The sequence below is a fragment of the Spermophilus citellus genome (assembly GCF_964194105.1).
Source record: "Spermophilus citellus genome assembly, chromosome: 4".
NCBI lineage: Eukaryota > Metazoa > Chordata > Mammalia > Rodentia > Sciuridae > Spermophilus > Spermophilus citellus.
Genome location: NC_138185.1, coordinates 204,277,856 through 204,291,796, shown reverse-complemented (window position 1 = coordinate 204,291,796; position 13,941 = coordinate 204,277,856). Strand labels below are relative to the sequence as shown.

Here is a 13,941-nt window from a genome sequence, read left to right as displayed (position 1 = left end):
TGCACATGTTCCCATAAAATTGTCCAAATAGAAACTTACACTGAAAGGAATATAACAAATGTGTTTTTACTCAAATTTAAGAAAAAATTTAAAGAAAGAAAGTAGGAAATCAGTTCACAAGACCTCAAGACTCCAAGAACAGCAATCTTTTACAGACATCGAGATATAATCAACTTCATGTAGGCTGGGCCATTTAAGTTATCTAAAATCGTGCTTTGATATCTTTTTATAGTCCTGTCTTTTTTTAACGACAACAAAAAATCAGAAACTCTTAACACATTGAAATATCAGATAAGGAGGAACACCTCTTTCCATACATATTAGTAAAGGCTACCATTGTTTAGATTGCGCTTTTTGCCCCATGTCTTTCAGATATTTGTTTCAAAGTCAAATATTCATGCAACTTACAAAGACCAGCAAGAGTAGATTTCTAAATCTAAACAGCTGATTGGTTTTCATCTGTACAAAAAAAAAATTGTATATATCTGACCCTCCAGAGGACACACTCCAGTTTCATGTGAATGTTTATCTTGCTTTGTCTCTTGCTTTTTGAATAGCTATGGCCACACAACCGGTTTATTATTTTTCTGTACATTGTTTCCTCTTTACAAAAAGAAAACAAAAAAGACAACTGGAATATAAACCCAAACGAACTGAAATAAACAAATAGAAAGGAAATAACAGTTCTTCAAGCAGTATGTACATAGGTGGCTAAGGAATTATACCAGCAAAAATGTAGTAAAATATGTAAACAAAATCTGAGAAGATTTTTTTTTTAATTCTCTTTGACACAGTTAACTGTGACAAAACTAAAACTCACGCTTTCTTCACATTTTAAGGTTTACTTTTTTGTTGTTTTGTTATTTTCTTTTAAAATAACATTCTCATTCCACTTCAAGACTTTAACAGATTTCTGTGTCAGTCATCCCATCAAACATACCATGATAAATATATCTGTATATATATTTATTTATATATATATTATACTATTAAATTCCTTTTTTTGTGTGTCACAGCAGCTTTATTCATTTATTTACTTGTTTTTTAAAAAAGATGGGTGAAGGGAGAAGTAAGCAAATGGAAGGACAGTTATCCGTGTCAGGCTACAAAATTAAACCACTATGGAAACCATTACCATGTTGGGGGGTGGGGAAGAACTATGTTATTTGCACTCTGTCATGACATGTTTGGCTCATGAGACCTTTGGTGGCTCCATCACAAGTTGAACTCCCATAGTGTCTGTTCTGATTATGCAACAGACTTCAGTATGGTCTTGTCGTTTTTTATTTGCATGCATGTCAATCAGTTACAGGTCCAGCCCACCCCCTTTCCCTTCTCTAGGAAAGGTTCTGTTTTAGTTTGTGGGGCTTTTTCCCCTTTAACACAATTTGGATTAATGGATATTAATGGATATTAACAATATTGTTAAGTAAAGCCAATAGCTCTGATAAACCAGCCCTAAACCCATCTGTTCAGGGTTTTGGGTGGCTAATTCTAGAATTAGATCCTGGGGGACCAGCTCTTCAAAATTAAGGTTATCATCCATTACATGGGTTTTTGCTATGTACTCAGCAAAGCATCTTATAGGAAACAAACAACATATTCTAGAGACACCACACCTGATATGTAGAGTGAACACCATGGTAGCTTTGAGTTCATATGGCAATAGTCTCTCGTACTTTTTGTTTTCTGAGTTTTTTTTTTCCTCTTCTTATGTCCAGTCATTCTCAAAAAATAAACAGAAACCCAAAAGCCATTTATCCCCTCAGATCTTGGAAAGTTACACACACACTGGCCAGAACCAGATAAGGGTGATTTTTTTGTTTGTTTGTTTTGAGTTTTTTTTTTTTTAACTTTTTTTTCCCTTTTCTTTTTTTTTTTAATGTTTTTGATTTTTACATAATTAAACTGAAAAAAAAAAAAACAAAACATCGTTACAGTCAAGCTTCACAAACATCATTACAGACTCACTTGGAGTTATGGAACAAGTAAGCCATGAAGTCTTGTACCTCTCGTAAAAGGTCCTGGAGAGAAGGGAGCTTGCGAGTCCGCGGCCGTGGTGGAGCACCCCCGGAGCGCGCAGGGCTCTGGGCGTGTGCTTTATGATACAGCAGGGCGGAGAGAACCTTCTGTCTCCCAGCCGGGGCTGACCCTCGCAGCCTCGGGGGAACTCGGTGGATAGATCCCTCTCGGTGTGTGTCCTTTTAAAAATGGTTTTCCCCACCATGGTCATGGAATACCCCGTCTCAGAACAGTTCTGACACCTGTCACGTCTCACTGTCAAAGTATTCCAATGTGGATGTGGAAAGAAATCGGTTGGAAATCCAGGTCTCACCGGTGTCATCGCGTTTACACGTAGTACTCTTTGTCCTTGTTCTTCTGTTTCTTGTGGCCGCTCTTCGAGCTCGGTTGCTTCTCCTTCATGAGCGTGCCGTTGCTCTGGGCCGAGTTGCTGATGTAGTTCCGCGTCTCGTCCACTTGATAGGACCCCTCGTCCCTGTTCCTGTACTTGTACATGGCGTACAGGAGGATCAAGATGCAGAGGGCGGCAGCAGCCACAATGCCGACGACCATCCCTGTTGTACTGCTCGACTCCCGGATCACCTCTGAGGCCCCCGGAACCCGTCTGATTCCCGGCTCCGTGGGGTTTGCTGTGGGCACATTACGGAACATGGGGGAAGTAATTAGTGGGCTCTTCAGTTTGGTGCTGTCTAGGTCATAGGCAGTGGGCAACGGAAGCAAGACTATATCAGGCTGGGGTTTGAGATCACGGTTATTCATTTTGCCAGCTGGCAATTTGGGCACCATCCCAGACGAGGAGGAAGCTGTGAAGCGGATCAGCTCAGGGGACAAAGATGTGGTAGTAGTCCTACTAGTTTCGGAGACTTTGTTAGGTCTAAAGTCCTTGGATTCCCACTTGGGCGCATGTGCTTTGTAGCCACCTTCGAAGATTGAAGTGGAAAGACTCTTATCTGTTACCAAGGAGAAGGTGGTGTAAAAATCTTCATCATCAGTAGGGGGCAGGTTAGAGTCAAAGGTTTCCCCTGAGCCATACCCAGATATCACCAAGCCATCATCATCACAACCATCGCTGCCTTGGTCCGACAAGCAAGGTAACCCCGCCTCAGAGGTCATGGACAGGGAATCTTTGGTGGTCTCAATAATGGTGAGGAGGGGGCGGAAGGTAGGGGGGAGTGTAATGGAAGGTACACGAGTAGCAATAGGAGGGGTAGCTAAAGGGTCTTCTACAAGAAGAGGGATAACTAATTCACCTCCTGGGAGTGAAAAGAAAAAGAAAAACAGAATTAGTACAAGTGTAAACACAAGCTGCAGTCAGTCTCCATGAATGCAGTAATAGGAGATGCCTCTGAACTTACAATAAAAGGGCCCGGATCCACATAGGGATCTTTTGGGGTTGTAGCCTAAAGCATTTTAGGCTGACCTAGAGCCCCTTCTATTCCTCTGATCACCCAAACCCAATATCCTTATATTGGGGACATAGATTTTAAAGATACTCTCAAGTCATTATTTGGATTGAATTCAAAAATGCTGTTTCCAGGATCTGCTTAGGAGGTGATGACTTTCAATTATACTATTACAAATACTGACAGGCTATCAAAAATGTGTGTTGTGGGTGGGTGGGTGCACACACACTGTGTGTTTGATTTGTGGATTTGTGAATGTGCATATAATATTTCTTTATTGCCTTCTTGAGTCTTAACTTACTTGCTCTCCTGGGAATGGAAATGACCCACTCTTCAGATTACTGAGACAGAGTCCAAGATCAAGGGACATAAGAATTCGTAGTATTTTCTGAAGTTACTACTTTTTATTTCACACTTTTTTTAAACAGGGAAAAGAGCACATAAAATATATTACATGCCTAAGGCATGGGAGTATTTGACTCCAACACTTCTTAATTGCAGTTCTCATTTGCTGTAAGCTAAGTGACAGGGATTTGCAAAAGGTTCAATGTTTTCATCTAATAAACTCATTTGAACTATGCTTTTCCAGAAGTTCCCCTGTTACATGAAAACTTGCCTTGCATTAATCTAATATATGTTTATGCACTGCTTTTAAGCTATATGCAATATATGCTGAGCTGGAAGCTAGATTTTAAAAACACCCAGTCTCCATATCCATGACTTGCTGGAAACTGACATTAGATTCAGAAATGTTGACTTAGCACACTGTGTTTTTAAATCGGTGATTCTTTACTAGAGTGGCAAAAGCATATTGCACTTATAAACATGTGGACTAAGGAAAGAAAGTTCAGAACAGTTCATTAAATCACAGTGCCTGGCAAATCATGGGCACCAGAAGTATTTTTCAAGGAAAGTTGCTCGCTTAACTCTAAGCCCAAGATTATTCACCTACAAGCAAAATAATCAAGGTCTCTTTTGCATATCTTTATAATGTTATTTTCTAAGCAGAGGAAGGATCTTAAAACGTCACAGTTCATGTCTCTTCACCGAATTTATTCCAACTATCACTTGGTTGCAATAGTTAAGAAGGAAGAGATCCTAATATGATATTGTCATTGATGGCTTCTTTCTGGGTTGTCAACTGGCATAATGCTATCGTGTGTTCACTCTTGTATGTTCTGCCCTAGGTAATTACTAACCTTATGGGGATGGAATGGCCAATGGTGAACATCTGTTAATAGACATGACTGTTGCTGAGGTTTCCTCTTTCACCAGTGACAAAGACAGATGAGGATTTACCCTGTCTAGATACTGCCAATTCAAATTCAAAGGATGTACCAAAGGGCCAGACCTTTAAGCTTACAGTCTTCTAGGGTTATTCCTTTAAGGATTTATTCACAAATTAGAACTCTCCTACTCAGCTTTCCAAACCTTGTATCTTCAAATATTTCCTGTGTCTCAATTAGAACTATTGCGTCTAAATTGAAGAGTTTTCAGATGTGCTAAGAGAATGGCCTCCTGAGAAGAAAACTCTTTTATACTTTCCAAGCATCTGAGAATTGCTTGCATACATGTCAGAAGCATTTAATCCCTCTGTCTATCCAATAACACTGTGGTACTTATAAAATGAGTAGGGGAGGGAGATGATCATGTATATAATATGTGTCATTTAGAAGGGAGAGGATGACAGAATGCTGTAGTAACATCTCTGGCCTATTCGATATTTTTACTGTATATGGGCACATAAAATATCCTTTTTGAGAATCTCAACATGGTCTAGGGTTCCTTCCCTAAACCCAAGCATCTATTCTAGTGCTCAGAGTTTGAAACTATTGAGCTAAATGATCTTTTCAGGTTTTCCAGAGATAAGACATGCTTTACTGGACTAGAATGCCTATTTTTTTAAGTCATGAACATATATAATTCATATGTCTTGAGATTTGGTTGATGCATAATTTATACACCTTTGCTAGTTTTTATAAATGGGATTTGGAGCGCAGTTCCCTAAAGGTAAGCTAGTCCTAAAACTAACCCTGAACAAACTTTTTTTTCTTATTATTTTTCTGGTAGGGGGCACCTGGTGGTATATTAAAAGTGAAATATGGAGGAGGACAGTGTTTGAGTAGGAGGTGAGCATCAATAAGAGAGAAATTAAGGCCAAAACAATCTGTATAAAGGTCCCCTAGTGATTTCTTAGGAATGGTTTTACTTGTCATCAGAGGACAAGGCAGGAGTTTTTTAAAACTCCAGTTTAACTAGAACAAAGGTTGAACATGTAGGTTTTTCCAGGCATAAATACCAAGAGGCATTTGTTCCTTGTGTCCAAGTCAAAATATACCCCAAAGTAGAGTAAGCAAAGAAGAAACTGGCTTAAAGGACAGGGGATAACTGATCTGTTGGGAGGCAAAGACCTGGTATAAATAATTTACATAAAATGTTGGGTAGGAAGCTAGTGTCTCTTTAAGTGAGACTGAGATTCCAATCTTCATGATTACAGAGAGGCATTCATCTGCAATTTTAGTGTACCATCTGTAATACCCAACTGGAGTCTTAAATTGGCTGTTTAGTAGTAGTTGTTTGTTTTTGGTTTGTTTTCTCTCTCTTCAATCCTAGCTAAAGCTTCACAGTGTTTTTGTTGTTTAAAATTTTCCAGAATCTACAAACTGCTCACTCTGCAGTTGAATTGATATTTCTTTTTCATTCAAACACTCTAATACAGGCATTTCTATTGGATTTAGAAACATAGTAAGAACCATGCATTTCACAATGGTACAGAAAGAGGGTTCTGAAGCTTGCTTATTTATAAATAGAGGAGCCCCAGATTGAAATGATTTTATTTTAAAACTAAAATGATGAGTATTACTATTTTAAGTTTCAATGTCAAAACTACTTACTCTCCATTTTCTTTGCCATTTTGTTATTAATCCTGGCATTAGTGATAAAAAAATGATAAATGATGCCCTCTGTTGGGAAAATTGGAGCCCAGATTATGCTGGTCTTTAATCAATGAAGTTGGAGAAGTATTTATAACTCTCCTTTCCTGACATCTCAAGGAATTGGAAGAGTGCTTCTAGTTTAAAATGAAGTTGCCTGGGATGCAAGGATCATTATTACAAATGAGAATTATAGTAACAGGTAGAAAATTTTAGAAAGTTTTAAACATGAAAACTGTCTAAACAAATATAAAATCAATTTTAATATAAAATTCTATGTCTAAGATTTAAGGTGATTATAGTTTAGTCAGCTCTCTGTATCTGTGGGTTGCACATCCAAGAATAAAAGTATGTGCTGATAGAAAATATTTAAGAAAAAATTGTGACTGTACTGAACATGTGCAGACAATTTTTTCTGGTCATTATTCCCTAAAATAACCTAGAGAATATTTAAATATAAGGAAGGTATGCATACTTTATATACAAACTCTGTACTTTCTTTTTCTTTTTTGAGAGGGTAGTGGGAAGGGGATCTTGCTATATTGCCAAGAGGCTTGCAATGAACTCCTGGGGTCAAGAGATCCTCCTGCCACATCCTCATGAGTAGCTGGGAGAACAGGCACACATTACTGACTTATTATGTTGTTTTACGATAGGGACTTGAGTATTCACAGATATTAGTATTTGGGGGACCTGGACCAACCCTTCATGACAACTGTACTTGGGGGAGGGTCTAGGGGCATATATCATTTGAAATGGAGAGATGAGCAGTATATTTCTCCCACTATTAGATCCTCATAGACTTAGTTTTGGGGGGGCTGATTATGACTTTTTGTATATTTGTGTAATCCAAAGTGACTACACTCAGAAATGTTGGTGCAGCTGACAATAATTATTTTTCACTGTGCAGAGACTATAGAGTTAGTGATCATCCATGTATCCATACTTACACAAGTATTCACATAATCAATGAACCTAATGTCACAAAGGGTTATAATCAGAGGGATATGAAACCTAGAATCTATCAAAATCCTAATTTCCTATATCACCATCAGAATTTTTCTTTGGTTTGGAATAAAAACCATCTATATTCCTTAAAGTTAGCATTTTTAAATTGGGAATATATACACTTTTTTTTTTTACATAGTTGTGATTTCCTTTAAACTAGAGAGATCACTAGAGATATAAAAGGTCTATTTTAGCCCCAAAGGCTGTACTGCTTTTTTGCTTTATGAGTGTATTTATAGATATATAATTCATGCCTCTAGGGCTGATATCTAGCAAAAAGGGGCTCTCTGCCATCAAAAAAGACAGCGTATTAAAAATTTAATAGAACTCTTCTGAACTGTGAGGATGTTGTGGGTGATGGTAAATGTAGTGGGTCACCTGAAAAAAAAAAAGAAACAGACCAGCATGAAGTCTCCATGCAGCTCCAGCCTCTACCTCTCTGGAGATGGTTGAGTCTCAGCACTCACGAAACTCCAAAAACAATGCACCGAACAGTGGGACTCCAGAGAGGACACCATGCTCCAACTCCTTGAATTTCTGTTGTAGATATGTGGGTCCTTTGCCTTCTTTCTTATTTGCATTATTCTAATTCTCTACTTGGAAAGCTGCCTACAATTGAGAGAAATCATTCTTTCCCCCACCAAATTAGCTGTTCAAAGGTTTAAAAAAAAATAGTTATAGACAAACATGGCCAGTACTTGGGGATAAGACACCAAAAAACCTTCACATGTCTCTGAAGGCTTTACTTATGTTTTAACAAAATAAGAGTTTCTAAGTAGAACATCACTCTTCTCTCTTCATCCAAACAAATGAATGCCTGAAATATGTTTGACTCTGAACGGCTACAAAATTTATTTTTTAACATATTACCAGGGGAAAAAAAGCCACAGCTCTTGATATAATTATACACCATAAAATACAGAATGCCAAGTTGAGTATTCATTCACCTTTGAAGTCAATTGGACTCAGTTTTCTGTCAAAATTTTCCTGCTTACTAGCCATATGACTTTGGTCAAGTATCTTAAACTCTAAATAAAATGGTAATGATAATAATAACATAGCCTACCTATCTCAAACCATTGCATGTTAACACCTTAGTACAGTACCTATGGCTCCTTACAAATTCTGGTTTCTACTATTATTACTTTTATTAATGTTTTGATCAATAATAACTAAATAATTGATCAATTTCTTGTAACTTATGTAATGGCTTCATGCTAAGGTAGAGATATGATTATGTAAGGTCTAGATTATTGAGGCTATTTTAAACATGAAGTGTGAGGGATGACTTATGATCTTTCAAAGATCTCATAGTTTCAAAAAATGGTCATTTATTAATTGACCCCACTTCTTCAACAGAAACAAAATTTTTTGATACAATTAGGCAAATTAACAGCCTATTTAGGAAATTCCATGTTTTAAACCAGCAATATTATTTAACATGTTGAACAACACAAAATCACATAAACTGAGATAGAGTCCATTCATTAAAACTGCTGAGTTGCAGTGGCTAGCAATGTAGCTAGGCGGTAGAATGCTTGCCTAGCATGCATAAAGCCCTGGTTCAATCCCCAGTGTGCTAAAAAGAACAAAAGCAAACAATCAAAAACTGATGAGTGGAAACCTATGTATTAGCCACCATTTAGTTCTATAATAGTTTCAGGTAACTTTGATGTCTATAATTAAAGTAAAACAAGTAACTTCTCTTAAAAAGATTGTATACTGCTTCTTACCCATCCTTGAAGTACGTGTGTTAGCATTGATCCAAATAACCTGAAGGTCAGGGAATATTATCTCCCTAGAGTTACACACAATAGTGTTACCTACCTGAAATATTTTCTAAGTGAAATTTTAGATGTGAACATTTCTCTGATTCTCCTTGATAGAATATTGATCCTTTTAAAGCTTACCTTATCAAATCCTTGAGGAAAAATATGGCAACTATTAATAGAAAAAAGGAGAGAGGCAGAGAGAGAGAGTGTGTGTGTTGGTGCCTTTTCTCAGTGTGTATGTGTGTATTTGTGTGTGTACTTATTTTTTTTAATATTTATTTTTTAGTTGTAGTTGGGCACAATACCTTTATTTTATTTATTTATTTATTTTCACATGATGCTAAGGATTTTATAGAACCCAGGGTCTCACATGTGCTAGGCAAGCGCTCTACCGCTGGGTCACAACCCCTGTCCCTTGTGTGCGTACTTATATGTATGTATTTTATGTGTGAGTGTGTGTACTTATGTATGTGCTTATATGTTCTTTATGGGTATGTGTTTATATGTGTGAGTTTTTTATATGTATGTGCATGTGTGTGTGTTCATGTGTGAGAGTGTATGTGCATTCATGTGTGAGAATGTGCGTGCATGCATTTTTGCCAGAAGTTTGTTCATGCATTAGGAGGCACTGATATCAATACAACACTCTGTAAACACCTGGGATTCTTTATGTCTTTATTCTCAGTAAAATTGATTTTGTAGCCTGTGGTGATGGGGATAGCATAATCCTGGAAAACCAAACTACCATAATCACTTGAGAGTACCTTATTTCCCCTTTGCTGAAAGAAAATAAAATAAAGGGCTGATTTGCCTGAATGTTTTCTAAGGAATTAAATTAAGGATGAAATTACTACTGATAACACTTGGAGCTAACTTGACTCATTTTTTTTTTTCCTTTGGGGTATAGGCCTCCCATCTGCTGTAGCCAATTTTACTACCCGACTGTGGAGTTACCAATACTGTCAAGGTTTTAAAGTTGGTAGTAAAAAGAAGTCCCTGCAAAGAGGCTCAGTTTTCTATGGGTTGTAAGGACTTTGTGTCCACCCTCTTCTACTAAGAGTGCAATTCACATTGATTATTAGAAGCAGTTCAGTGCAAAATATAACTGAAAATCAAGCAAATAGATGCAAATGAAATAAAATAAAATACTTAATATAGTTTTCAAAATCATATAGTAGAAAATAAAATAAACTTCTCAAAGTAAGTTAAGGGAAGAACAGCAAATAACATCAAGGCATTCACAGTACAAAAACAAACAAAAAAAAAGTCAAAGCAAATGAAAAATAGAGGCTGTTTTGGAAAATAAAAAGAAAGGAATCATTTCCATAAAAGCAAAATAATTCAAATTAAAAAGAAAAGCATACCATATTAATTCATAGTCAACTTACATCAACAAATTGCCCGCATGTTTTTTGGCATGAAAGAAAAATTTACAAAAGAAAGTTGTGTAAGAATGCTCTTGGACAAATAGAATTGTCACATTCTTGTAACTTGCTTTTTTTGTTGTTGTTGTTGTCATTTCTTAAAAACTTTTGAGCAAAATGTCTAATTTTTCAAATATAATAATTTACAACAGGATGATACAGGGAGGTAACAACACATACATCCACACCACATAACATGAAAAGAAAAAAAAATCTGCACTTAAACGAATTTTTACTTTGGGGGTCTGGGAGGGCATTGATTTTGAATTTAAAATAATTCCGATTGCTATGATTGAAAAATTTTCTTTTAAAAAAATTTTGTCTTTAAAAAAAAATCTATGTATCTACAGGGTTTTGAATGAATTTCTGCATCGGTATAGATTTTTCAGACATATATTTAACTTTCTTGTCTTTTTCACAAAGTTTAGAATTTTTTAAATTTAAGGGAATGGATGACAGCACATAAATTTTAACAATGCTAAAGAAAGGGGGATTATGGGAAGGGAAGATGCAGAGGGGGAGGGGCGTGTCTATGAGTGCACTACACAGGAGATGAAGATGAGAGGAGTAAATGTGTAAGTGAGTCGCCATGTCCATGTAAGGGCGGCACGGAGTGATCTAGCTGCATTAGAGCTTCTGGCTGTAAGGAAGGGATGGGCAATATACAAAAACAAATGAGCCTACACATGCCCATCTATGGAAATAAAGAACAGAACTCTAACACTGACAATCTCACACACCCTAAGCTGCAACTTCTTCAACATGCAATTACTCCAAAAAATCATTACAGTTTCATTATAAGATTTTCAAATCATAGAAATGTTAAACTTTTCTTCCTACTCAAAATAGCCAAATACATAAAATAATAATACTAATAATCATGATCAAAAAGTTCAAAGCAAAAACAAGAAGACTAGATTTATGCATTCAAGTAGAACAACTTCACCGGCAGCCACACAGCCCCATCTAGATCTGGGGGTTTAGGGATCAGCAGAGGTGACTGAAAGGCAGTGCCTCTTAGGGAGCCCACGTGCTGGGCCACTAATTACTCCCCTGTACAGAGATGGTATAGTCTGATGCCATCTGTTTTCCTACACCACCCATATTGTGCACAGCACGATTGGAAATGAGGCTGGCTAATCTGAAAGATGTGGATGTGAGGATTCTGCAGCTGAAGTTGTTCCACATTTAAAGAGGGAGTGGGAAAAATTGCAGAAAACAATTCATAACTTTTTCCTCATAATTTTGGATAAATCCAAATCTAAGATAAAGAACTAGCAATTAAAAAGAAATACATTGATTGATATATATATATATATATGTATAGATAGATATATATAATACAAAAAGCACTTAATTCCCAAACAAGAAGGGAGAAATTAAAAAAATAAGAAGTTTAAAGAAAAAGGTATTTCATACATTTTCAGAGATGAACAACCAGATGCACACGCTGGAAAAGGCACAGACAGAGCTGTTGGGGACACGTTATTTCTTACTTTTTTTTTCACTTTGTTTTCACTGGATTATTGATTCCCCGTTTTGTGATAGCCAAAATTAAAAACAAATTTTGCATTTTTCTTCAAAAAGCATTTTACTTTTGGTTTCACTTCTTTAAAAAAATAAAAAGGGCGTGCAGTCTGGATGTACGTCAAAAGTAGACATTTAAAGAGAAGCAAGGGGCTAGATTGACAAATAGGTCATTGTCTATTATCCTTTCACTGTAGGAAGGTCAATCAAGTTAACACATGCTTAAAGTAAGTTGCATTTAGGGAAAATAGAATAACAGAACAGCAAGTTAGTGGTAGGGAGGAATCAGCAACACAAAATCAATTTGGGGACGAGAGGAAGGTACTATGCTTTATTTCATGCCTTTCCAGTAGGGGTGAAGGACATCCCTGGGCTTCTTTCCAATGGGAAAGAAAGAATGGGGAGGTTCATGGGTGTCTGTGCATGTAGGCATGTGTGTGTGTGTGTGTGTGTGTATGTGCACACATGTGTGTGTTGGAGATTGGAGAAGAGCTTATAGTGATATGAACTGCTATCAAAATATATTCAAGTTGTTGAGTTATGCTTTCGGACACTTACCTCATATTCATTCATGGCCTTAGAAGGCATATTTTGTAAGGCATAGAGGAATGATCGTTCACATTGCTTTGTGTGTGTGTTGTTGGGTTTTGTCAAACTGACAGAGCACCATGCATGAAAATAGGCTGTTAAAATAAGCCTGATAAATGAAGGAATAACCAATACTTTTTTCTTTCTTTTTTTTTTGTAATAGTGTTGAAACTTCTGTCCACTCAAAAGGAGAACAGGATCAGAATGTATAAACTATAGGATAATCATAAAATGAGTATGGTTTACTGAAATGCATTGAGAAAAACTGTGCCAGTCATCTAGAAAATAATACTACATTGAGGAAAGGAGGAGAGAGTATGCTGGCACAGTGTGTGTGCAGTGTGTGTGCACGTATGTGTGTGTGTGAAGTGAGAGGAAGATACTGTAGAAGGTACATGGGGAAGGAGTTTCTAGAAATGGCCTTTGCCTCTACTGGAAGAGATTACTAGAATTTTATTCAATATTTTATCCCTGTAAGAACATCAATGTTCAACCAAGGACTGGGAAACCCGGGTAGGCAAACCACAAAGGCAAGACACTTGAGAGCACTTGGTTCTGACAGCCAATTCCAGCCACTCCTAAGAACTCTTTTGGGTGACTTTGACAAATAGAATAAAATTTGAAGCTGAGTCCAACTTTCCCCCCTGTGAGACGCCCCTTTTATTGTTTTATTTAAAAATAATTGTAGTAATGTGTCCCCATGGGTCAGTCCGTACCAAGATTTTTAGTCTCTGGTTTAATAATGTTACTCATTATTCTGGGAACTTCACAAAGGGCAGCTGGAAGGTTTTAAAAGAAGAAACAAAAAATCCCAATAATATAAGAAAAGAAAAACCCTTGTTGCCATTTAGTTGAATTTTTTTGAATAATTATACTCTTAATGTTGAATTTTATTATATGAGAAAATCCTCTAAATGCTTGGATGGTCTCATAAGGCATCCGATGACTTCTAAAGAACAAAGTTAGTTTTGATGCATTTACATGAACTGCTTTTTGTTTCATAGGCAACTTTTTAAAGCAGGGAACATAACTGATCTAAGTGTGAGACTTCAAGAATAAGATACTTCCAATGCATTCTCCTCTTAGATAATGAGAGGTGTTTTGAGGAAGATGTATCAGCAATTTGGGTCCCCTACAGTTTCCACTGAGTAATTTACCTATTTCAAAATTGCCTGTTTTAAATCTCTTACAAGTAGAATACTACTTACATCCTGGAAATCACTAGTTTAAACAATTGAACATGCTAAAATTTAGGGGTGTCACT

At 36.7% G+C, this 13,941-nt stretch overlaps 1 protein-coding gene across 18 annotated transcripts in view; it reads right to left on the bottom strand.

Annotated features, from left to right (window-relative positions):
• Positions 1–2,338: 2,338 nt before the first annotated feature.
• The window catches only part of NRXN3 (neurexin 3), a gene marked incomplete at its 5' end in the record, with an annotated part of 1,519,183 nt that continues 1,507,580 nt past the window's right edge, over positions 2,339–13,941 (bottom strand). For 10 of the 18 annotated variants that reach the window (XM_081291925.1, XM_081291926.1, XM_081291913.1 and 7 more), the window contains one exon: positions 2,339–2,651. In XM_081291925.1, the coding sequence (XP_081148051.1) occupies positions 2,350–2,651 (302 nt within the window). In that variant the 3' untranslated portion in view covers positions 2,339–2,349. Of the gene's footprint in view, positions 3,276–13,941 lie in introns of all 18 variants that reach the window. The other 8 variants (XM_081291921.1, XM_081291923.1, XM_081291922.1 and 5 more) reach the window with 2 other exon arrangements.